The following is a 21,832-nucleotide window of genomic DNA, read 5'->3' on the forward strand; positions in this document are numbered from 1 at the left end:
CAGGTTACCTTGCCCCCTCCTACCTCATCTCACTACTCTCCTACTACAATCCAGCTCCACACACTTTGCTTCTTTAGTGCTAATCTTCTCACTGTGCCTCCATCTTATTTCACTGCCGACCCCTCACCTGAGTCCTGCCTCTGGCCTGGAATGTCCTCCCCCTCAAATCTGACAGACAATTACTCTCCCCTCCATCAAAGCCTTATCGAAGGCACATTTCCTCCAAGAGGCCTCCCTGTAAGTCCCCCTTTCCTCTTCTCCCACTCCTTTCTGCTTAGCCCTGTCTTTCCCTTTGTTCTTTCCCCCTCCCAGCCCCACAACATGTATGTACTTATCTGAAATGTATTTATTTATATTAATGTCTGTCCCCTCAACCAGCCTGTAAGCTCGTTGTGGGCAGGGACTATGTTCATTGTTGTACTGTACTCTCCTAATAGCTTAGTACAGTGCTCCATACACAGTAAGTGTTCAATAAATACAAATGAATGAATGAATGACACAGTCTGTTATCCAAGAGAACTAGGTCTCTGTGGCCAAATTCCCACTTCATGCCCTTCGTGAGCATTGTGGGCAGGGAATGTGTCCCTTTATTGTTATACTGTACTCTCCAAAGTGTTTAAAACAGTGCTCAGCACACAGTAAGCTCTCAATAAATACGATTGACTGAATGAATGAATTAATTAATTAATGAGCTGAGAAACCAAGGTGGTGTGGCCTCTTTGGATGAATCTGCTCATGATGTCTTGCCAGAAACAACAGGTCCCAAAAGATTACCTTAGAGAAGCAGTTTGGCTCAGTGGAAAGAGCACCTGCTTGGGAGTCAGAGGTCATGGGTTCTAATCCCTGCTCCGCCGCTTGTCAGCTGTGTGACTTTGGGCCGGTCACTTAACTTCTCTGGGCCTCAGTTCCCTCATCTGTAAAATGGGGACTAAGACTGTGAGCCCGCCGTGGGACAACCTGATCACCTTGTAACCTCCCCAGCGCTTAGAACAGTTGCTTGGCACATAGTAAGCGCTTAATAAATGCCATCATTAGTATATAGTACGAAATACAACTCCCAGAATGCGGTGTGGCCCAGGCGCACGTGTGGTTTTGAGGAAAAGGAAGCCCCCCAAACTGGATCCTTTGAGGGGAGGGTAGTTGTAATTCCTTTTCCTGTTTAGAGATAAACCCCCCTAGTAGTTCGCGATCACAAGTGAAAAGGAGTTTCTGGGAAGGGCTAAGAAAGATCCTGTATATATGGTTGTACATATTTATTACTCTATTTATTTATTTTACTTGTACAGATCTATCCTATTTATTTTATTTTGTTGGTATGTTTGGTTTTGTTCTCTGTCTCCCCCTTTTAGACTGTGAGCCCACTGTTGGGTAGGGGCTGTCTCTATGTGTTGCCAATTTGTACTTCCCAAGCGCTTAGTACGGCGCTCTGCACATAGTAAGCGCTCAATCAATACGATTGATAATGATAATGATGATGATGATCCTAAACCGGAAGAGGAGGCGAAGAATGCGTCGCCATAGGTACGGTTGCCCTTAGTTACGGGGTAACTGCGCTCTGTGCCCCGGAAGAGATTGGCCTTGACCCCTGGGGGGGGGGCGGCAAACCGTTGCGTGCCGACATGACGCTCATTGGCTGGATGCCGAGACGAGGCCGAGGCTTCCCAGGCCCGGGGGCGGCTCCGAGCGCGAGAGGCCCGCGGAGCAGGACGATTGGCCGACGGGGAAAACTACTAGCCAATCGGAGGGAGCCACGCTTCGGGCGCCGGGCTCCGCACCTGGACCCCGCCGATTGGTCGAGTGCGGCTGTCGCCCCCGGGTCCCATTGGTCGCCGCGGGTGCGTGGTGCGGCGTCATTGGCCGGTTCGGGTTGCCCCGCCCCCGCCCGCGGGGATCGGGGGTGAAAAGGCGTCCGTCGGGCCTAGGGGGGTGGGTGGGCGTGCGCTCGCTTTGTGAGGCGAAGGAGAAGGCGATGATGAAGGCCCTGTGGGTGCTGGGGCTCTGCTGCGGCCTCCTGGCGATCGGTGAGTGGCCGCCCTGCCCCTCCCTCCCTCCCCCGGCTCCTTCTGGAAGCTTCTCCGGGGAGCCCCAATGCTGTGCACAACGCTGCGGTCGCCCCAACCTCCCCCTCCTAGTGAGCAACCCCCCTGCCTCTCGCCTCCCCACCCCGAGGCAGCACGGCGTAACTCCCGTAACCATGGCAGTGGAAATAATAAAAATGGCATTTATTAGGCGCTTACTATGTGCGAAGCACTGTTCAAGCGCTTAGTACAGTGCCCATCCGCCAAGCTAGCTTTCTTCCTCCCTTCAATAATAATAATAATAATAACGTTGGTATTTGTTAAGCGCGTGTTAAGACTGTGAGCCCACTGTTGGGTAGGGACTGTCTCTATGGGTTGCCAATTTGTACTTCCCAAGCGCTTAGTACAGTGCTCTGCACATAGTAAGCGCTCAATAAATACGATTGATGATGATGATGTGCGAAGCACTGTTCTAAGCGCTGGGGGGGAACACAAGGAGATGAGGTTGGCCCATGTGGGGCTTGCAGTCTTAATCCCCATTTTACAGATGAGGGAACTGAGGCACAGAGAAGTGACGTGACTTGCCCAAGGTCACACAGCAGACATGGGGCGGGGGGAGGTGGTCCTACTGAGAGCTCACCTCCTCCAGGAGGCCTTCCCAGACTGAGCCCCTTCCTTCCTTTCCCCCTCGTCCCCCTCTCCATCCCCCCATCTTACCTCTTTCCCTTCCCCACAGCACCTGTATATATGTATATATGTTTGTACATATTTATTACTCTATTCATTTTACTTGTACATATCTATTCTATTTATTTTATTTTGTTAGTATGTTTGGTTTTGTCCTCGGTCTCCCCCTTTTAGACTGTGAGCCCACTGTTGGGTAGGGACTGTCTCTATATGTTGCCAATTTGTACTTCCCAAGCGCTTAGTACAGTGCTCTGCACACAGTAGGCGCTCAATAAATACGATTGATTGTTCTAGACGCTTGGGGGGGGGATACGAGGCGATCAAGTTGTCCCACGTGGGGCTCGCAGTCTTCATCCCCATTTTGCCGATGAGGGAACTGAGGCCCAGAGGAGGAGGAGGAGGAGGATGATGGCATTTGTTAAGCGCTTACTATGTGCAAAGCACTGTACTAAGCACTGGGGGGATTCAAGGTAATCAGGTTGTCCCACGTGGGCCTCACAGTCTTCATCCCCATTTTACAGATGAGGGAACTGAGGCTCAGAGAAGTGGAGTGACTTGCCCAAAGTCCCACAGCTGACAATTGGCAGAGCCGGGATTTGAACCCATGACCTCTGACTCCAAAGCCCGGGCTCTTCCCAATGAGCCACGCTGCTTCTCCGTCTCTGTATGTTGCCACCTTGGACTTCCCAAGCGCTTAGTACAGTGCTCTGCACCCAGTAAGCGCTCAATAAATACGATCGAATGAATGAATGACCGTGGGTCGCGATTCTCCCCTCAGCCGGGGGTCTGCTCGGCCCCCCCCCTCCTCGCCCCGCTCTGGCCCGGCCTCCCCAATAATAATAATAATAACGTTGGTATTTTGTTAAGCGCTTACTATGTGCCAAGCGCTGGGGGAGATCCAAGGTGATCAGGTTGTCTCACGTGGGGCCCACAGTCTTCACCCCCGTTTTCCAGATGAGGGAACTGAGGCCCAGAGAATAATAATAATAGTATTTGTTAAGCGCTTACTATGTGCAAAGCACTGTTATAAGCGATGGGAGGTAATAATAATAGTAATGATGGTATTTGTTAAGCGCTTACTATGTGCAAAGCACTGTTCTAAGCGCTGGGGTGGTTACAAGGTGATCGGGTTGTCCCACGGGGGGCTCACAGTCTTCATCCCCATTTTACGGATGAGGTAACTGAGGCACAGAGAAGTTAAGTGACTTGCCCAAAGTCACACAGCTGACAAGTGGCGGAGCCAGGGTTTGAACCCATGACCTCTGACTCCAAAGCCTGGGTTCTTTCCACTGAGCCAAGGTGATCAGGTTGTCCCACGTGGGTCTCACAGTCTTCACCCCCGTTTTCCAGATGAGGAAACTGAAGCCCAGAGAATAATAATAGTATTTGTTAAGCGCTTACTATGTGCCAAGCACTGTTCTAAGCGCAGGGGGAGATCTAAAGTGATCAGGTTGTCTCACGTGGGGCTCACAGTCTTCACCCCCATTTTCCAGGTGAGGGAACTGAGGCCCAGAGAATAATAATAATAGTTTTTAAGCAATTCCTATGTGCCATGCACTGTTCTAAGCGTGGGGGGAGATCTAAGGTAATAATAATAATAATGGTATTTGTTAAGCGCTTACTATGTGTGAAGCACTGTTCTAAGCGCTGGGGAGATACAAGGTGATCAGATTGTCCCACATGGGCATCACAGTCTTAATTCCCATTTTACAGATAAGGAAACTGAGGCCCAGAGAATAATAATAATAGTATTTGCTAAGCACTTACTATGTGCCAAGCACTGTTCTAAGCGCTGGGGGAGATCCAAGGTAATAATAATAATGGTATTTGTTAAGCCCTTACTATGTGCAAAGCACTGTTCTAAGCGCTGGGGGGGGGGGAGATACAAGAAGCAGCGTGGCTCAGTGGAAAGAGCCCGGGCTTTGGGGTCAGAGGTCATGGGTTCGAATCCCGGCTCTGCCACGTGTCCGCTGTGTGACCTTGGGCAAATCACTTGACTTCTCTGGGCCTCAGTTACCTCATCTGTAAAATGGGGATAAAGACTGTGAGCCCCATGTGGGACAACTTGATCACCTTGTATCCCCCACAGCGCTTAGAACAGTGCTCTGCACATAGTAAGCACTTAATAAATGCCATCATCATCATCATCATCATCATACAAGGTGATCAGATTGTCCCACATGGGGCTCACAGTCTTAATCCCCATTTTACAGATGAGGGAACTGAGGCCAGAGAAGTTAAGTGACTTTCCCAGATTCACCCAGCTGACAATTGGCAGAGTGGGATTTGAACCCTGACCTCTGACACCCAAGCCTGTGCTTTTTCCACTGAGCCACACAGGTTGTCCCACGTGAGGCTCACAGTCTTCATCCCCATTTTACAGATGAGGGAACTGAGGCCCACATAAATGAAGTGACTTGCCCAAGGCCACACAGCAGACGAGCGGCGGAGCAGGGATTAGAACCCATGACCTTGTGACTCCCAGCCCTGGACTCTACCCTGTGCCATGCTGCTTCTCCCTAGACCCCCGAGGGGAGGAGCCTGGTTCCCTCGGCCCAATTTTCCCTCATCCCGCCTCCGCCACTTGTCAGCTGTGTGACTTGGGGCAAGTCACTTCATTCATTCAATCACATCGATTGAGCGCTTACTGTGTGCAGAGCTCTGGACTAAGAGCTTGGAAAGTACAATTCGGCAACAGAGGCAATCCCTACCCAACAACAAGCTCACTTCATTTCTCTCATCTCGCTACGAGCAGCGGCATGGCTCAGGGGAAGGAGCCCGGGCTTGGGAATCAGAAGTCGTGGGTTCTGATCCCGGCTCCGCCATTTGTCAGCTGTATGGTTTTGGGCAAGCCACTTCACTTCTCTGTGCCTCAGTTCCCTCATCTGGAAAATGGGGATGAAGACTGAGCCTCCCGTGGGACAACCTGATTACCTTGAATCTACCCCAGTGCTTAGAACAGTGCTTGGCACATAGGAAGCACTTAACAAATACCATCATTATTATTTTGGTATCTGTCTCCCCCCTTTTAGACTGTAAGCCTGGTGTTGGCAGGGATTGCCTCCCTTTACTGCCGAATTGTACTTTCCAGCTGCTTAGTACAGGGCTCTGCATACAGTAAGCGCTCAATCAATACGATTGAATGAGTGAATGAATACAAACAAATCGGGTTGGACACAGTCCCTGGCCCCATGGGGCTCACAGTCGCAACTCCCATTTTACAGATGAGGTAACCGAGGCATGGGGCATAACAATATTAATGATGGTATTTAAGCGCCAAGCACAAATGGCGGAGCTGGGATGAGAACCCACAACCTCTGACTCCCAAGCCCGGGCTCTTTCCACTAAGCCACGCTGCTTCAGTGATTTGCCCAAGGTCACACAGCAGACGAGTGGCAGAGCCAGGATTAGAATCCAGAGGGCCGTCACTTTTTGAGGGAGGCCCAGAAGGACTGGTACGTGGCGGTGGCCCTCCGTGGGCCTCAGTCTGCCTCACTTGTGAGCTCAGTGTTGGGCTCCCAGGGCCTGGCACCTCCCCTGGCTGATGGAGTGAACTTTGCAACCTTGGGTTGCACCTCCCACCCTTCACCTAGTTCAACAGCTCCTTTCCACGGACGAGAGCACAAAGTTCCTCACAAGGAGACTTTTCACGAAGCTGGTGAAATAAATCTAGCCATCTTCTCTTTTCAGGGACAGTGAAGGCAGACGACCAAGTTGAAGTGGATGGCACAGTCGAAGATGATCTGGGGAAGAGCAGAGAAGGCTCTCGGACGGACGATGAAGTCGTGCAGAGGTTTGTGCCTGTTGACGTCTAGAACTATACAGGGACCCACTAGTTTTCTATGTGACTGCTTACAGATATTGGCTAGTTTCTCGAAAGCGATTGGGTAATCTTGGTGAGAATCCGTGGAGTTACTTTTGCCACTTTTCAGAGGAACTCCTTTCCTCTGTTTTCATCTCTTGGCCTCCCAAGGGACTCTTATAGCAGTCTGTTTTACCAATCCAGTAGGGCAGTGCTAATTGAGAATGTCTTGGCTTCTGTAGCCTAATCAAATGTGAAAAGGCTTGGTGTCTTTTTTATCACTTTACCTTGGTGATCTACTTCAGATCTACTTCAATCACTTTCCAGTAGTCTAAATTTGTAGAACTGTGCTTGTTAGAAACCTTTTGGAATCTAACTTTCAACCTCGTGTAATGTGCTGATTAAATATTTTAAATTTATGTACATACATGTGTCTTACAAATTATATTGTCCATCTCCCCCTCTAGATTGTAAACTTGTTGTGAGCAGGCAGTGAACACGTCTACCAACTCGGTTATACTGAACTTTCCCAAGCATTCAGTACAGTGCCTTGCATCCAGTAAGAGCTCAACAATTAATGATTTTAAGTGAAATCTGGAGTAGTCCTAGATTTTTATAACTACTAAATGGCTTCAGCTTTTAAAATTTCATTGGGTTCAGCTTGGTGTTGTGGGAAACTCTTGTAAATTTCTCCAAGAGAATAATTATGGTATTAAGCTCTTACTGTGTGCCAAGCAGTGTACTAAGTTCTGGGATAGACTGCTAGACTAAGCTCTTTTGTGGGCAGGGAATGTGTCTCTTATATTGCGTTGTACTCCCGCAAGCGTTTAGTACAGTACTGTGCACACAGTAAGTGCTCAAATACGATTGATTGATACGAGATCATCAGGTCTCATGTGGGGCTGACATTGTAAGTAGGAGGGAAGACAGGTATTGAATCTCTTTTACGGATGAAGGAACTGAGGCCCAGAGATGTTAAATGACTTGCCCAAGGTCACACAGCAGGCAAGTGGCAGTGAGATTAGAACACAGGTCCTCTGATTCCCAGGCCTGTGCCCATTCCACTAGGCCACATTGCTTCTGTAACATACACGATACTTTTAATTTCAAGAAGAAATCTTGGTGATAAATTTTTCCGTCTTCATAAACTGAGGCAAATTTCCCCTCGCACTGTTTAATAACTATTAAAGTTGAAGAAGCAATATGGCCTAGTGGATAGGGCACAAGATTGTCAGAAGACCTGTGTTGTAAATCCAGCTCTCCCATCTGGTTGTTCTGTAACCTTGAACGAGTCACTTCACTTGCTTCAGTTTCCATATCAACAAATGGGGATTAAATACCTCTTCTCCCTCCTCCTTCAACTGCGAGTCCCATTTGGGACAAGAACTCTGAACTGGTAGTGTGCTTTAGTATTCGGTTTTTGCTACATACCTGTTAAATACAACAATTGTTAATCTTATTGGACATCCCGTCTATTGTCAAGTAGTCAGGCACTAGTACATCTCCCATACATAAAAATGGCTGAATGTCCTACTTCGTAATGAGAGTCCCAGCTCAAATTGAATTCTAGGAGTCTAGGTGTATTCTCAGAGGGGATAGACTCCCCCAGGGCTTTTTATCTCATCATACACCTAACTTACATGGATGTAGAGTTCTAGACTCTGACATCCTAGCTGTGATGCATTGCGGGGGGCCAACAGTCCCCTCATCTTCCCAGATTCCCCGGCCTGAGGAAATGCAGTCCACACTCCTGAGGCACTTTCTCACACAAATACACACCAGACATTGCAGTCACAATGGAATTCCTTCTGGCCTGCTGAACCAGGCTGAGAACCTTCTGCCTCTGTGGCTTTTGGGTGATCAAAAACAGATAGATCTCTGGTAGTTTTAAATGAACAAGTTTGTATAAATTGAAAATTATACTAGAAGACATTGTGCGATGAAGGTAAGGGAGAAATACCCTGTACTACATGGGGTTGTTTCACCCTGATGGCTTCGACTAGTAAAACAACTTGTCAGCAAATTCCACTTGGCTGTGCTGTCGTAATAGTTTTTGCTTTGTTGTTAAGTTTGCTTTATGGGACTAAGGAGAGCAGTAAGCCCATTGCTTTATTATAACGTAAGGTGCAATTTTCTCTTCCCACAGAGAGGAAGAAGCTATTCAATTAGATGGACTAAATGCATCCCAAATAAAAGAAATTAGAGAAAAATCTGAGAAGTTTGCTTTCCAAGCTGAAGTTAACAGAATGATGAAGCTCATCATCAATTCTTTGTACAAAAATAAAGAGGTAAGCAGTGTGTATGTGGCAGCTGTGTGTGTGTGTGTGTGTGTGTGCGTGCAACTGCAGCTGCCAGTTCAATAACACAGAGGCTACTGTTTTTGAAGAGCCTTATTTTGAGGAAAACTTGGATTATAGTATTCACATCTTGAATGACAGGCATTTCTTTTGACATTGTATATCACAGATAAATGAATTGTCAAAAAAAATTATTCTTATTCCCTTATAGAGTCCTATCCAAAAGGTGTAGAAAAAAAAACACCTTGAGGGAGCTGACATAAGCGTACATATCTAAATTACCCTTACAAATCCAGTAGTCTGTCAGGACTTAGATATTTGAGTGCCCGAAGTGAACAGGGGGCTGTCCTAAATACTATTTAAAAAACTTGCTGCCGTCCTATCTTCTATTAGGCAATAATAAAATTGGGTTAGTCAGCACCTTTTCTACTATTTGCTCTGAGCAGTGGCTGTTAGGAAGAATTATCTGTTCTTCTCTAAATCCCTCTCACTAGGGCTCAGTTAATGTTCTATAAAATGAAGGGCACAGATCTCTAAAAAAGACATTAAAAACAAGAACAGATTATCTGACTAATGGTAATTTCGTTTGACTGCTAAACTGAACCAACACTTGCTATCCTTGCCTCATCCCACATGAGGATTCCAATTTAAGCTGCTACTGTTGTGGTCCTCTGTAAACAAGAGGAACTACTCCTTACTCCCCACTTCCCAATTCTACCCATGGAACTTAAATTTTTCTTCTCCCTGCTGTCAAATATAGGGAGAGGACTCATATTCATTCAATTGTATTTATTTAGTGCTTACACTTGGTATTGCATGTCTTCCCTTCTACACCTAATCTGAGTCAACCGTCCTCTCCCCATAGCATTCATGTACACATCTGTAATCTTGTTTATATTATTGTCTCCCCTTCTAGACCGTAAGCTCATTGTAGGCAAGGAATGTCTATTATGTTGTTGTAGAGAAGCAGCATAGCTTAGCGGAAAGAGCACCGGCTTGGGTGTCGGAGGATGTGGGTTCTAATTCTGGATCTGCCACTTGTCTCTGTGTGACCTTGGGCAAGTCACTTAACTTTCTGTACCAGTTACCTCATCCGTAAAATGGGGATTAAGACTGTGAGCCCCACCTGGAACAACCTGATAACCTTATATCTCCCCCAGCGCTTAGAACAGTATTTGCTACATAGTAAGTGCTTAACCAATCTATTATTTTTTGTTGTTGTACTCTCCCAAGCACTTATTACAGTGCTGTGCACACAATAAGGTCTTAATTCGATTAACTGACTCTATTCTCTCTCGCCTCCAGGCCCAAGGTCACTGGGTCTTTGATTTACCCTTACAAACTCTTTTTTGCATTTAGCAGTTATACACTTTCTATGTGCCAAGCACTATTCTAAGCCCTGGGGTAGATACTATGTTACCAGCTTGGACACAATCCGTGCCCCACATGAGCGTCAGTATAAATGGGTACTTAGTACTGCCCTTCTGAAAAATATTTTCATTTTAGATTTTCCTGCGAGAGCTGATTTCAAATGCATCTGATGCTTTAGATAAGATTCGGCTTATTTCATTAACTGATGAAAGTGCCCTTGCTGGAAATGAAGAGCTAACAGTTAAAATTAAGGTAAGCTTGCAGTGAGTAACTTTATTTTTTTATATTTCTCCAAAGAAGTAAAGTATCCTCAGTCACATTCGGGACATCAGAAATTCAAACATGTTTTGCGTAAAAATAAAATACCCATACTGCGTTTTCTTCCCCCTCAAACAAATGCCCTCCCTTAGAATGGCTGGTGGAAGGGAAAATTGAATTACTTATAGTTTGTAAAAGTTCCTACTTGATCCCACTAAAATCATCACATGCAAAATGTGACTAGGTTAGTAATACCTTCTTAATAGGTGAACATGAATTATCCTTAACTTGCTTTTTTGACTGCTCAGGAGCTCCAGCATTTTCCAGGGCATAACTAAACATTGTCCTTACTTTGATTTTAGTGTGACAAAGAAAAGAACATGCTGCATGTCACAGACACTGGTGTTGGCATGACCAGAGAAGAGTTGGTTAAAAACTTGGGCACCATAGCGAAATCTGGTACAAGCGAATTCTTAAACAAAATGACAGAGGCACAGGATGAAGGCCAGTCAACTTCTGAACTGATTGGCCAGTTTGGTGTGGGCTTCTATTCGGCCTTCCTTGTGGCTGACAGAGTTATTGTCACATCGAAACACAATGATGATTCTCAGCATATCTGGGAGTCTGACTCCAATCAATTCTCTGTGATTGATGACCCAAGAGGGGACACACTGGGGCGTGGCACTACAATCACGTGAGTATTGCACTTGAACACTTTGACAGACTTCAACACACGCTTGATTAATCTTTATTTTTCCATTTTAGAAAACCTTCCTGAATAACTATGTCTCAAGTGGAAATTCTGTAGTCCACTACTCTGAACTATTATTAATCAGGATTCTGTGTATTTCTAACCTTCAAGGAGCAGCAATTTGACTAGATTTGTTGTATTGCGTTTTCCTGTTTTTCATCCTCTTTTCATCCTATTTTAAATGGTGGGGCAGGGAGTGTCATTTGGAAATGTGTATAATTTTTTTTTTTTCCTCCCCATGAATTTTTTTTCTGGTGTGTAAGATCCTTTTAAGACTTTTTTTGGATATCTTTAAAATCTGGAAATAACACTTTATTTTTCCAAGTTTGAGTGTTAGGAGTTCTCTTAAAGTAGCCTGAAGTTTCTGTTCATGTGTCCTAGGTAAAATATTTTATTAGTAGCAGTCTCTAGTACCACAAACCGTACATATTTAGTAGGTAAAATATACTGGGTTTTTGTAGTTCTAAGGAATAAGTAAGGCAGTATGGTTTAATATGAAGAGCCTCGCCCAGTTTCACCTGTGGTCTGCTGTGTGAGCTAGATGAAAATGAGTAATCTCTGCTTCAACTTCCTCATAAAATGGAGATAATATCTGGAGATGGATGTTTATGGGATGAATTGAGAATTAGTGAAAAGGCACTTCATTTGGCATTTTTCCAAATTCAAGATAGAATTAAATTAAATGGAATTCAACATAGGTCCCTGAGCTACAGTATTGTATCTTCAGAACCATCCCACCCTGTCCAGTGGGACTTATAAAGAGCTATTGGTGGTGGTGGTATGCCTTGACTACAACACGTTGTCAGCTGTTGTTGAACAATTTATTTTGGGTGGTGAAGCAAATTCTCTGACACTTATAAAATGGTGCAGAGCCAAGGTACCGTCAGCTGGCTGTCTTAGAAGTGGGTACATGTTAATCCAAAAGACAAAATTATAACTAAGTAAATTACTGATATACTAGTATTTCTTATATTTTTCTGAACTTTTTTTTTTTCGTCCCTGTTCCAGTTTGGTCTTGAAGGAAGAGGCGTCTGATTACCTTGAACTGGATACAATCAAAAACCTTGTCAAGAAGTACTCCCAGTTCATAAACTTTCCCATATATGTGTGGAGCAGCAAGGTAATCCTTTCATTAATAAATATTAGCGAGACTGTACCCCCACCCCCATCAATTGAATGTGAGCAGGAAGGGTAACAGAGCTTTGTGAAGCAAAGCCACGGGAGGAGGGCTGAGAGAGGCAAAACTATTATAAGGCAATTGGACAGAAAACTGGAATTGGAAGGGGGGAAAAAGCCAAGGTGTTAAACGTCTTGGTGGGTTACAAGTCTCAGAAGGTATAAGTAATTCTGTTCCTTAGAAAATTTGTGATCTAAAAGATTACCATGTCTAGAAAAAGGGGGACTATGTTGCTTTTCAGTGCTATATCTATGAAGTGTCTCCTCCAGATACATTTTAATAGACTTTGAAAATAGGATTAAGCATCTCTGAGGCTCCAGTAGGGGATTTTACATTTAAGTAGAGAGGATGATTGATCTCATATTGGTTTTTGTAACTCGGCTTTTTTTCTATCTCTACAGACTGAGACTGTGGAAGAGCCAATTGATGAGGAAGAAGCAAAAGAAAAAGAGGAGACTGATGAAGAAGCTGCAGTTGAAGAGGAAGATGAGGAGAAAAAACCCAAAACCAAAAAAGCAAGTCTTAATGTTTTTCCCTCAAAAAAAAATTCCTTAATGCTTTCACATAAATTTGAAATAGCATGAAGATTTTGTTACATTTTTGAGTTATTAGATGATTAATAACTAGTTATATGTGTGTGATAATGGGCTGTAAGCTTTGATTTATTATTGTAGGAATGTCTTAGTTGGACCAAACTGAAAGGCAGATATTTTCTAAGTCTCAAATCTAAGCAACATGTTGTCTGAAACTCCCTGGAATTGGTGCCTGTACCACAAAGCTTTCTACTACCCCCTTTCAACTTACCTAGTGGTTTAGGAGTATTAGTGTTTTAGAAATAAATTACCATGAAGCATAAGTACTAATGTTGACTGTTAAAGAATAAATGTTATAACACCTCTAAAATATGCAGGTGGAGAAGACTGTCTGGGATTGGGAACTTATGAATGACATCAAACCAATCTGGCAGAGACCATCTAAAGAAGTAGAAGAAGATGAATACAAAGCTTTCTACAAATCCTTTTCTAAGGTAACTCGTATAATTTTACTCTTCTTGTTGAACTCTGATATTAAAAATTGACCCATTACAAAAACCATTCTTGGAGTATGGCCAAATGTCACCCCACTTCTTTTCAGAGAGGGTCAGTCCAATCTGCCACTTGTCTGGTGAATTGAAACCAAAAACTGCATGTTGCTAAGTTATTCCTAGTCTCAGGCAATAGAAGAAATAGTTTATTTTGCATACAAAGCGTTTAGCACAATGTAGATCCGTTCCTTTAATGGAAATTGAAAGCCTAATTCTGACACTTATAGCTTACTATCCACAATGCTGCTTCAATAGAGTAATAAAGCCACAGCAAATTGCTACCTCAAAAATAAAAATGCTAGTTCCTTCATTTAAAAAGAAATAACATTGGTGTCTCCCAAGGTTTTGATAAACATTCTGTAAGATTATTTGCCAATCAGTAAATTCACTACTCTGCCATCCTTTAATATCAAAATCCCTTATCAACTCTGTTTCATCCTGCCTTTTCCGTTTCTTCCAAGATCACCTCCCTCCAGAGATGTTTCTCTTTTCTTTTTATACATGGCTGGTTTTCATGTACACAGTACGGTCTAGAGGAGCAATCACATATTTCCAGGAAAGGCAAATTTGCTTTCCCATTATAAAATACCAGGTCTTCTTCCACAGGAAAGCGATGATCCTATGGCTTTTATCCATTTCACTGCTGAAGGAGAAGTAACATTCAAGTCCATCCTGTTTGTTCCAACCACTGCTCCACGTGGCTTATTTGATGAGTATGGTTCCAAGAAGAGTGACTTCATCAAGGTTAAAGCAGTTTTTTTTTAAAGCACTTAATATCTTGGGAACTACTTTCTTTTTCTAACTTTTTTTTGTTCTTTTACAGCTGTATGTGCGCAGAGTGTTCATCACAGATGACTTCCATGATATGATGCCAAAATATCTTAATTTTGTCAAGGGCGTTGTAAGTATCCTTAAAAGGTGTCTTTATTCAGTAATGTGGTGTAGTATTAAGTCCCCATTAACTAACTCTGTCTTTTATTGTTAGGTTGATTCTGATGATCTCCCTCTAAATGTTTCACGTGAGACCCTTCAGCAGCATAAATTGCTAAAGGTATGTATTTCCTTCAATCTTGATACAATACGGCTCTTAAAAGTACTTCTTATAGTATTTAAGTGCTAGATACAAACTAATCAGGTTGGACACAGTCTTCTTAAATGACAGTCTCAGCTCATGCATTGGACAGTATCCAGAATCTAAAAGTTCATATTTTTCCTCTGATCAGTGAACTTCCATGCTCTCTAGGCATAGTCAGACATGGTCAGGTCCCTCAAATGTGTCCTCTAACCAGGAGTAGTGAAATTCTGAGCCCCTTGCTTCCACCCAGGGGGACACTTAGCTCGTCCGCAACCTCCAGTTGGGAGTTATTGAGTGACTTCATGGCTGAGCCTCTGGGGCCTGAAGTAGCTTGAACTGCCACACTTCCAAACCATTCCATCTTCCCTTTAAACTGTCAACCAGCCTTGACCCCTGCCTTCAATGTTTAGTATGCAAATATGTTAATAGGGGTCTGGAAAACCGTAGCTTTTTTTTTTTTTTCAGACTTCAAAGAGGAAATAGGTAAAACTTTCTTTAAAAACGATTTTCGAGTCTATCTCGGAGCATGTGGGTGTGACTGTACCTCAAAATTAATGATAGTGCTTGTGGATATTTCCTATATAAAGGACATCAATCTTAGTTTAAAAAAGGGAAAATTTACTAGCCTGCAATTACTGGTAAATCCATTGTAGGGTTTTTATCCCCATTTTTAGAGAGCACTTTCTTCAGGAATTGGTAGAACAGTTTTGATACAAGTATCTCTTGGAGAGAGAATTCTTGGGAGGAGTAAATTGAAGCAGAAATTCCATAAAATCATGACCGTCTTTGCTTTTCCCTTCTACTCAGATCTTAGAACCCCTAATAACATGCCTAAGATAACTGCAGATTTTATTTTTTAATGGGTTAACCAAGTTTATGGAGACTGATTTCTTCTGTGGGCTTACTGTTCCTTGAATTTTCTAGGTGATAAGAAAGAAACTGGTTCGCAAAACTCTTGACATGATCAAGAAGATTGCTGATGAGAAATATAATGACACTTTCTGGAAAGAATTTGGTACTAACATTAAACTTGGTGTGATCGAAGATCACTCCAACCGCACTCGTCTCGCTAAACTTCTTCGGTTCCAGTCTTCTCACCATGAAAGTGACATTACCAGTCTGGATCAGTATGTGGAAAGAATGAAAGAAAAACAGGACAAAATCTACTTCATGGCAGGATCTAGCCGGAAAGAGGTGAGTGAGGATGGGATGGGTGGTTGTGGTATACGTTTCAGATGGGCAGGTGAGCAAACTTCCCAGTTGAATTGTGCTCAAGTTTCTGTGCTGTTGCAATTAAGAAAGTTAACATTAAAACCTAAGTTATTTTTAGGAAAAACACATGGAGAATACTTGAGCGAACTCATTTTTATGTCTGTGTGTTTTGTTAGGCGGAATCCTCCCCATTTGTTGAAAGATTGCTGAAGAAGGGTTATGAAGTGATCTATTTGACTGAACCTGTAGATGAATACTGCATCCAAGCTCTACCAGAGTTTGATGGGAAGAGATTCCAAAATGTTGCTAAAGAAGGGGTGAAATTTGATGAAAGTGAGAAAACAAAGGAGAGCCGGGAAGCTGTGGAGAAAGAATATGAACCACTACTCAACTGGATGAAAGATAAAGCTCTTAAGGACAAGGTACACCTTATCTAAACATTTTTGTTTTATTGGGAATGGCTAAATACCTGATTTTGTAGTTCAGCACATTGTATCGAAAAATATGTCATTATGGGACACAGAAGAGCCAGCCACAATGTGTCTTGCCTGAAAACCAGAAGCTTGGTGCAGACCATGCCAAGTACCTCAAGTTCTTCTCTGTCACAGGGCTTTGTTCCTGCAGAACACCATATTAAGAAAAACCTCAAGGGAACTCATTAGTTAGGATCCCTGCACTCAAGAAGCTTATATTCTTGAGTAGGGGCATGAAAATACAATCGCAGGTGGGTACATGTAAACATATTCCTTCCAATGCTGCTTCCTGCTGGGTCTAGACCGGCTCCTGTTTTCAAAAGGACTGTTTCCTAATTCTGCCATCACATTCCAGCTGAAAGTATATTCTGGCAAGAACTGAATGTAATTTTTTGGAGAAAACATATGTGGCTCTTCCAAAGTAAGGTTGATTTAATGTGTATTCAAGTCAGGTGTGCTCTACTTGGCTGTGTTGCTTGTTGTGAATTTAGGGTTTCTCCATACCCTGTAGGTGGACTAAAACATAAAGATGTGGCTAAGGATCTAAAAATGCCACACTTTCCATACCCACCTCCACCCCCTGCCATCAGAACACAGGATCTGGTGATAAAAGGGACACTTAAAAGAGGAAAAAATTTAAGGCTTAAGAGCACTGGGCCAATCCTGCCAGTGATTAAAGTTAGTTTCTGGAACTAGAGCACTTTGGGAGAAGCAGGAACTCTTTCAAAATTCAGAAGCTGTACTAAAATTTTTTTCTTGTGGGGGGAAGTTAAATGGCTTATTACAATTTTCCATGGTGCTGTGGAGTTCTTTTGTGATATTATGCAACAATTATAACAGCAAACAGATGTTTCCAGTTTATTTCTGTAGAAACTAACCCTGGGTAGGAAGTCTCAAAGCAGCCTTCAGTATCAGACAAATCCTTACCATTTCCAGGTGCAATAGATTTCAAGTTCAGGCTGGTGAGATAAGGACCTCTTTAAGAATGAATGAGTAGCTAATGAGAAACTGCATTACTGTAGAACTACTTTATAGTGGGGTTCCAGATTATTGTACTTTACAGGAGAAACTGGCACCTGATTCTAATTGGCCTAAATTGTCCCCAGTTTCAGAAGTGTGAACATGGTCCAAACAGTATGCAAAAGTTTGCTACCCAATTTTTTATTCCAGATTCTTTACTAGATGGCTCTTTTAATTCCATAAATGTAATAGTCCTGAGCCGAAGACTTTATGGATTATTTACCCCCACCCCATAACAATTACATGTATATAATTGTACTTCACATTCCTTCTATCTAACTTATTTTGGTGTGTGTTTGTCCGCCAGCCCTTGCTGGATTGGGAACTACGGCGGACAGGGATCATGTCTGCAGGTCCTGATGTACTTTCCTAAAGTCCTGTAGAGTGCTGTGCACTTAGGCTCTCATTCTATTTATCGACTTGAAAAACATTTGGTTTGTGTCTGGTGAAATTTAGTCCATAATGTTAGTTGATCTCGCTGTTAGGAAATTTGTAAAAACAATTTTGACATCGTGGTTCATTCATTCAGTCATATTTACTGAGTGTTTACTGTGTGCAGGGCACTGTACTAAGCACTTGGAAAGTACAAATTCAGCAGGAGAGACAATCCATGCCAGCAATGGGCTTACAGTCTTTAAGGAAAGAGACAGACATCAAAATAAACAGGCATCAATATAAATAGGATTATAGATCTATATACATCAAAACAAGTAAACAGGCATTAATTTAAGTAGAATTATAGATGTGTACATGTACACAAGTGCTGTGGAGCGGGGAGGATAGAGCAAAGGGAATGAGTCGGGGTGATGGGGAGAGGTAGCTGAGGAAAAGGGGGGCTTAGTCTGGGAAGGCATCTTGGAGGAGATGAGCCTTCAGTAGGGCTTTGGAGGGGGAAGTGTGATCGTTTGGCGGTATCTAGTAAGGTATCAGACTTGTATTACCTAGTACGTAATAGGTCTATTTTTCTCACTCATCTTTTTTTAGATTGAAAAGGCTGTGGTGTCTCAGCGTTTAACCGAGTCCCCCTGTGCTCTTGTGGCTAGCCAGTATGGCTGGTCTGGCAACATGGAAAGAATCATGAAGGCGCAGGCATACCAGACTGGAAAAGATATCTCCACAAAGTAAGCATTTTAGCGCAAAATATGCAATTCAAAAATACTTTAATTGCCTATCATTTTACATTTGTAAATCCAAAAATATCCCCTACAGTTATTATGGTACTTGTTTTGATAACATTTTTAAATGAGGTGGGGGAAAAAAAAGTACCACAACCAGCTTCTACAATTAATTGCAAACTGTTGTTGGTTTTTAATAAACCTATACGTAAATGAAGGGATTGATGATTGGGTATTGGTTTCAGGTATATGTACACATGCCTGGATTATTCACCATCAGTGACTTTCCCTTTCTCTTCTCAAATCATTTATCCTTCCCTTCTCCTGACAACACAAGGCAAGAAGACAATTCTTAAGTATTTTGTGTACAGCCTTGTGTAAATAAAGGAGTGGCTAGGACCCTCAAGAGGCTCAGATGGGGTGGAATGCCCGTTACCTGGTTGATGCAAAATGCAAATATACCAGTTTCTTTTCTTGACAGCTATTATGCTAGCCAGAAGAAAACATTTGAAATTAACCCCAGACATCCACTGATCAAAGATATGCTTAGGCGAGTTAAGGTAAGCTCACTCCTCCACCACCCCCCCCCCCCATTTTTATCTTAGCAGTCTTTGAACTCTGCTATAATGAGCCATATATTTATTAATCAAAGCATTCCTCTTTCTAAATCAGGAAAATGAAGAAGATAAAACAGTTACAGACCTAGCCGTGGTTTTGTTTGAAACTGCAACACTGAGATCAGGATATCTATTACCAGACACGAAAGAATATGGAGATAGGATTGAAAGAATGCTTCGCCTCAGTTTAAACATTGATCCTGATGCAAAGGTTTGTCTCTGATTTTAAGAGCTGGAAGAGAAGGTGTGTTAATTCAATACCAATATCTCAAGCTTTTGTTATGTGGAATCTGCCTTTAACATCCCCAGCCTGCCTGCAGCAAAGGAGAAGTTAAAGGCTAAGATGTGGGAACAGTAGCATATATTCCCAGTCAGCTCCGCTCTCCTTGGCACACTTAAAACTTCCCCACAGCCCTAAATGAAAAATTCTGGTAAAATAACTTGGTAAGAAGGGGAGGTGGATAAAAGGCATTTTAACGTAAAACAACCTGATCCCCAGGTGGAAGAAGAGCCTGAAGAAGAACCTGAAGATACAACAGAAGCAGAGCAAGAAGATGAAGAAGAAATGGATATGGAAGAAGATGAAGAGGAGAAAGAAACAAAGGAAGTAGGTCATCAAAACTAAGTGTTAAAAGCTGCTCAACTACATTTGCTGTTTGTTAAGATTTGGAGCCTAAATCTCTTTCTTAGAAGTAGCCAAAGAATATAACATTCTTTAGGGTTGGGGCCAGTTAGGGATTTCTGATTTACCTCCCTAGCAGAATGCATATTTCAACCTTGGACAAAGATATTTGTCTCAGGGACACGTTTCTTAGATGAACCACTTACTGAAATTCAGTTAGCAAGTGGTAATAAATGAGGCTTATACAATTTGCTACTCCTTTTAGCTCTTAGACCTTCAGGTCAGCAGAACCTCCAAGTGGCTTAGATTCTTATGGCTACTGGTGTCTGTTGTCTAGACTCCTTGTCTTGTCTTTTATGCCGTCGAGTCGTTTCCAACCCATAGTGACATCATGGACACATCTCTCAGAACGCCCCGCTCTCCATCTGCAATCGTTCTGGTAGTATATTCATAGAGTTTTCTTGGTAAAAATATGGGATTGGTTTACCACTGCTGCCTTATGTGCAGTAAACTCGAGTCTTCGCCCTCGACTCTTTCCCAGGCCACTGCTGCCCAGTGTGGGTGGCTTTTGCTTGTAACAGATGGCCTTCCACTCTGCTTGGCTCTCCCTCTCATAGCTAAGACGGGTAGAGAACTGGAAACCCTCCAGGGCTAGACTCCTTAATGTGAGGAAATTAGTATAATAGATCCAACTTTAGCCTAACTTGTGTGGCAAGATGAAGTGCCACAAGGAAGTTGAACTTTGGATATAACAGCCAAGAGGTTGAGCAGTAAGGGAGCCCTCCTTTCCCCACCATTTCTCAAGCATCTAAAGATGATCCATATGTCATCAGTGTACAGAATCTTTAGGGAAGTCCGAGTGCTATAGACTTAATGTGCTTTTCTTCTCTTCACAGAAATCCACAGAAGGGAAAGATGAATTGTAAATTTCATTCTCACCATTGGAATCCTGTGTATCCAGGGTGGGGAGGGAATGTGAATTAGATTGTTCCGTTTGGGTTTTTTTGTTTGTTTTGGGTTTTTTTGTTTTTTTTTTTCCACTGTAAAATGTTGGGACTGGGTCACAGCAGAAGCGTTTTGGTTTTTTTAAGTTGAATTTTTTAACATTCCTCATGAATGTAAATTTGTACTATTTAACTGACTTCTTGGTGTAAAATCTTGTCGTGTACAAAAATAAAAAAAGTTCCCAAATACCAAGCATCTTATTCAGCTCCAAGAAATTGGCCTGGGAAGGGGCTGGTCTACTGAGGAGCTGGGGATGAAAAGTCTGGCTTCCTTCCTGATTGGGCTAGCTCGTGCCTGAGGGGTCGTAGCCTCTCAAGCTTTACAAGGATGGCAAGAGGGTATTACCTATCATCTACACGCCTTTGCATTCAAGTTCCTCAATCAATCCATGCTATTTGAGTGCTCCCCATCTTTCTTCAATGCAGCCACTAGAAAAATTCCATTCAGCCAAAGGGGCACCAGCCCGAGACCAAGTACCCCTCACTTGACCCAATCAGCCCATGGGTTCTCGCCAAAGTTGCAAAGGTTGGACAGTTAGGATTTGGATGTGGGCTCAGGTGAAGCACCAGCTTGAGTTGATATGGGGGTATGGTCGGTTGGAGCTGTTAAATGAGCTGACTAATCAATGGTACTGAGCCCTTACTGGGTGCTGACCATTATACTAAATCCTTAGCAGAGAACAGAAGTGGAAGAAATGGTTCTTGGCTCCAGTTTATAATCTGGCAAGGGAGACAGACACTAAATTGCTGCCAGGGGAAGCAGTTGAGTATAATAATAATGACATTTATTAAGCACTTACTATGTGCAAAGCACTTTTCTAAGTGCTGGGAAGGTTACAAGGTGATCAGGTTGTCCCGTGGGGGGCTCCCAGTCTTCACCCCCATTTTACAGATGAGGTAACAGGCACAGAGAAGTTGTGACTTGCCCAAGGTCACACCACTGACTATTGGCAGAGTGGGGATTTGAACCATGACCTCTGACTCTAAAGCCCATGCTCTTTCAACTAAGCCATGCTGCTTCTCTAAGAATATGTACCTATGGGCTGTGGGTTTAGGAATGAGGTAAGTAGCAAAGGGGTTAAGGAGAAAGGACCCCACTGCCTAGATAACATTAAGGGTTAGTTGCGGGGAGGGGGAGAGAAATGGAGAGGTTAATCAGGGAAGGCTTCTTGAAGGAGGTAAGATTTTAGTGTGGACTAGGGAGTTGTGGACTGTCGGATATGAAGAGGGAGAAAGCAAAAGAAGAGAT

General features: G+C 43.2%; 1 protein-coding gene across 1 annotated transcript; it reads left to right on the forward strand.

Moving 5' to 3' along the window:
- The first annotated feature begins 1,915 nt into the window (after nucleotides 1–1,915).
- HSP90B1 (heat shock protein 90 beta family member 1) lies at nucleotides 1,916–20,772 on the forward strand. The gene is made up of 18 exons (XM_038756244.1): nucleotides 1,916–2,021; nucleotides 6,396–6,498; nucleotides 8,654–8,795; nucleotides 10,311–10,427; nucleotides 10,796–11,127; nucleotides 12,193–12,304; nucleotides 12,763–12,876; nucleotides 13,272–13,388; nucleotides 14,052–14,189; nucleotides 14,269–14,346; nucleotides 14,431–14,496; nucleotides 15,445–15,714; nucleotides 15,909–16,154; nucleotides 18,210–18,346; nucleotides 18,822–18,900; nucleotides 19,013–19,168; nucleotides 19,457–19,564; nucleotides 20,476–20,772. The coding sequence occupies exons 1-18, from the start codon at nucleotides 1,970–1,972 to the stop codon at nucleotides 20,503–20,505; spliced, it is 2,397 nt and encodes a 798-aa protein (XP_038612172.1). The 5' UTR covers nucleotides 1,916–1,969; the 3' UTR covers nucleotides 20,506–20,772.
- Nucleotides 20,773–21,832: the final 1,060 nt, after the last annotated feature.

Source organism: Tachyglossus aculeatus, chromosome 14 (assembly GCF_015852505.1).
Source record: "Tachyglossus aculeatus isolate mTacAcu1 chromosome 14, mTacAcu1.pri, whole genome shotgun sequence".
NCBI lineage: Eukaryota > Metazoa > Chordata > Mammalia > Monotremata > Tachyglossidae > Tachyglossus > Tachyglossus aculeatus.

What these genes read in the sequence shown, in the direction of transcription:
- HSP90B1 (XM_038756244.1), top strand. Translation starts at nt 1,970, where the DNA reads ATGATGAAGGCCCTGTGGGTGCTGGGGCTCTGCTGCGGCCTCCTGGCG. An exon ending in TCTACAAATCCTTTTCTAAG is followed by an intron (nt 13,389 to 14,051) that starts GTAACTCGTATA and finishes CTTCTTCCACAG; the next exon opens with GAAAGCGATGATCCTATGGC. An exon ending in TTAATTTTGTCAAGGGCGTT is followed by an intron (nt 14,347 to 14,430) that starts GTAAGTATCCTT and finishes TTTTATTGTTAG; the next exon opens with GTTGATTCTGATGATCTCCC.